We start from the raw sequence: 4,225 nt of genomic DNA, 5'->3' as shown, positions 1-4,225 counted from the left end.
TTCATACGTTTTGCTTACAACATACTATAACAGAAAATATAGGATTTTCTGGGAAAAACTTACATTATCAAGGAACAGAAAACAGATTTCAGTTACAAACACGCTTATGAACTCACCAACTTAATTGTTGACACTCTTTTCAAAATTACTTGTATTCTCAGGAAACCAGTAAACAGGTATCCACAATTTTTTAGAAGACAGAGATTCATAGACTCATGTCTTTTGCTTTTGCATTACATTTTGGTGTCAATATACAATGATTTGAACACAGATGTAAAAATTTATACTTTATCAATGTAATGGTTGTTGTGATTTGATTACTATTATGCAATTGTTGTGATACTATACATGACGTCCTCCGCCCCCGAACGTTTCCACCGTTCCGGTTTGGGAGTGTGACACCAGGTCACAATGAGAGACATAAGATTTGATGAATTGTCTCTCAGTTAATGTCCAAGGGGCGGGTTGTAAGGATAAACGCGCTTGGATTAGAAAACTTTGTCATCTTAATAAAATTAATTTTTTAGCTGTTCAAGAAACGAAGATGGAAGAAATTGACTTACTCTCGGTTAGATCTTTTTGGGGAAATACCTCTTTTATGCATGCGTTCTCTCCTTCTCGCGGTGCCTCGGGCGGTATTCTTGCTATTTTGGATCCGAATTGCATTTCTCATAAAAGGACGTTTACTTCGAATTGGTTCATTGCTATTGAGGCAATTTGGACTAACTCGGGCCTAGAAGTTTTATTTATTGTAGTTTATACCCCACAAGTCGCTGATTGTAAAAGACAACTCTGGAATGATATTACTCAGATTATCTCTTCTTCTCCGGGCGAATGCATTATTACGGGGGATTTCAATGAAGTTCGAGATGAATCTGAAATATTGGGAACAACCTTTTCTTCAGCTAATGCGCATTCCTTCAATGATTTTATTGATCATCTTGACCTCGTTGATGTTCCGTTAGGTGGACCACGTTTCACTTGGAGTGATAAATGTGGCACTAAATTTAGTAAGCTCGATAGATTTCTGGTTACGGAAGGTATTTTTTCATCATTCCCCCATCTTACGGGTCTCGTCTTGGAAAAAAAGACTCCAGATCATCGCCCTATTTTATTATTGGAGCATTGTGTTGATTATGGTCCTACTCCCTTTCGGGTTTTTCATTCTTGGTTTGAGATGGCTGGTTTTGATGATATAGTGAGAGATTCTTGGATACAGCCGATGAATGGGGTGGTTTTAGATAACCCTTGGGTTATTTTTAAGAAGAAATTACAGCTTCTTAAATCTAACTTAAGGAAGTGGAACATCAATTGTTGGGATCTGGTTGCTACTAAAAAGAAAAACATCCAAGATTCGATTGAATCGATTGATAGTCGCTTGATGAGTGATGATGGATCTACTACTTTGAGAGAGCAGAGGGTAACTTTACTTAAAGAATTGGCGGATCTTGATCATTCTTCTCAGTTAGATATTTTTCAGAAGGCAAATATTCGGTGGAATATTGAGGGTGATGAGACTTCGAGTTACTTTCATGGTATTATTAATCATAAGAGGCGTCAAATTGCTATTCGGGGTTTAATGATTGACGGAGCTTGGATTGATAATCTTGTTCGGATCAAGGAGGAATTAAATGCTTATTATCAGTCTCTTTTCTCGGAGAGTAGGAAATGCCGCCCTTTGACAGGGGCCACTCATTTCAGTACTTTATGTTGGATTAATGTCTAAGTACATAACTATATTTGGTATGTACTTGACCCGACCCAGCATGGTCCATTTGGGTTGCACTTCACCGGCACAATTTATATGGATAGTCTTTTGAGAATAGTATATTTATGATTTATATTAATATATTATAAGTTCTAATATATTAATATGGAATCAAATTATTTAATTAGTATTGATCAAGAATTAATTTAGAATTAATTAAGTGATCAAAAAGAACTAATTAAATATGGACTCTTATATATATGGAATGGGCCAAGTTCATTTAGGTTGGGCTAAGCTTTCATGGATGGTCCATGGAGCTTTTAACCCATGGATCCTATGAAAATGAAAGGTCATGGGTATTAGGGTTTACATGGATGTAACCCTAATCCTCCATAATATATAAAGGGGTCCTTGGCTCACAAAATTGGCACAAGTGTGTGAAAATAAGAGTGGGCCGATTTTAGTGTGCATACATATTCTCTCAAGTTCTTCCAAGGTGTTTTGGTGATTTGTGATTCCATTTGAGGCTTCCACACTATTGGGGCTAAGCTCTTAAATCTTGAAGACATCAAGCTACGTCAAAAGGTATGTCATCTAACTAGAACTTTGTAGTATAGGTGCTTCATAATATGCTAGTTAGGATGAAACCTTGGAATAGTTAATATTTGCATGTATAATAGAGAAAACATAGATCCAAGGTTTATAGGGTTGCATGTACACCATAGGAGTGTTAGAATGCTCAAAACCCAACAGTGGTATTAGAGTCAGCTTGTTTTCTGTTATATTGATGCAAATGTTTTATTTTCAAGTTGAAAAAAAAAAGAAAAAAAAACATGATGTTTGTCAAATTTTAAGATAATTACTTGTTTTTGTGAAAAAACTAATTATTTGTAAAATTTGAATCATTTGCTATATGAGTTGAATTAGGTCAAATTTAGTAAAAGATAAAATGATATGATTATTTTATTAGTTTTAAAAGTTTGATCTAAAGAGTTTTTTGAAACCTCCATAAGTTATGGATATGAAAAGGTTTTTAAAAAGATTGATTCAAAGTTTTTTATGGAGTTACAAAACTTGGTCTTAATGTTTTAAAGAATTCCATAACTTGTTCTTAAGTTATGGAACATGAAAAGTTTCATCATAAAACAAGTATTTAACTCCATAAGTTATGGAATCCAAAAGTTTTCAAGAGTTACAAAACTTGCCCTCAAGTTTTGGAATTTGGAAAATGTTTTTTATGATAAAAAAAAGAATTGAATTCTAAAACTCTTGGGTTCATAACTTAAACAATTAATTAAATGGTTTTAATTTTGAATTTAATAATTGGAATTATGATGTTTTTATTGAATAATTCAATTAACTCTTATGGACTTTATTAATAGATAATTAAAGTGTTTAATTAAAAGAGAATTAATAATTCCATAATGACATGGATTAAATTTAATTAAATTAAGAGTATAGTTTAATTAATAGATTAAACCACAAAGTATTTTAAATGTCTAAAATACACCCTTATACTATTATAAGATTAAAAGTTTAATATATTATATGTATAAGAGCAATTCGTCTTACCATTAGTAGGCCTCATTCACGAAGCCGGTCTATAAGGGGGTATAAGGTTACTGCCTATAAAATGGCAGTTTAATGGGTGTCCACTCTCACCCACCGCTTCCTTGACCGGTGGAGGGTCGTTAGCCGAACAGGTAGGACAAGGACTATAAATCTCCCTTCATTATAAGTATAATGATAAATACTAAGTAACTAAACACTTATAAATTCCCAATCTTAGTTACTTAGGAAAATGTGAATAAGGTGCTAATCCATGAAATTACACTTTGCACTTTGTTTAAGCTGTTAGTGGAGCGTGTGTGGTTAACCGGCACACTAACCTGGACTTAACAAGGTAGGCAAAGGGTAACTTAATGTTTATCATAGTATCCTTGGAGCGTGTGTGGTTAACCGGCACATCGATTGAGGGGTAAATATTAAGGGTACCAAGTATATTTGCATGGTTACTTCACACCTTGTTTTGTGATCCTCGGCATCCCAGTCACAAAACCTGAAGGGCACACTCGATATTGAAACATGCCATTGAAAAGTTCAATGAATCTCAAAAGAATCTAGGAGTTTCAAAACCAATTAAAACCTAATAATACATTTCGTTTATCTTGGTGGAAATTGGTGAATCGTCATTCACCTACCTTCAAATATTTTATAGCTTGGATTACGGCATCCCTCTTCCAAGTTATAAAATAGTTTGTTGGGTTCTAGCCTTAATATATCATATTGGGTGTTATATTAAGGACTTAAATCAACTTTACATGAATTTCTCCCATTGTTGATGTCTGGTTTAGACAACAATGATCTTCCCAAACCAAGCTTTCCTAATGAATACGACTTCCCGAGTTTGGCTCATGGAAGTCATACTTCTCTTCCTCCACCTCCTCCAATTATTCTCCCTAACCCACAAGTTCAAGGTCACTCAAGCCCTAATGGCAAGCAAGGTCTATGTGTGAT

General features: G+C 34.3%; 1 protein-coding gene across 1 annotated transcript; it reads left to right on the top strand.

Annotated features, from left to right (window-relative positions):
* The first annotated feature begins 544 nt into the window (after positions 1-544).
* On the top strand, positions 545-1,726 carry LOC145131281 (uncharacterized). Its single transcript, XM_079065994.1, has one exon. It carries the CDS (start codon positions 545-547, stop codon positions 1,724-1,726), a length of 1,182 nt encoding a protein of 393 aa, XP_078922120.1.
* Positions 1,727-4,225: the final 2,499 nt, after the last annotated feature.

This window comes from Lactuca virosa, chromosome 8 (genome assembly GCF_052849685.1).
Source record: "Lactuca virosa cultivar CGN04683 chromosome 8, Lactuca_virosa_CGN04683_v6, whole genome shotgun sequence".
Taxonomy (NCBI): domain Eukaryota; kingdom Viridiplantae; phylum Streptophyta; class Magnoliopsida; order Asterales; family Asteraceae; genus Lactuca; species Lactuca virosa.
Note: the sequence above shows the minus strand (reverse complement) of the source record. Positions and strands in the feature narration are given on the sequence as shown.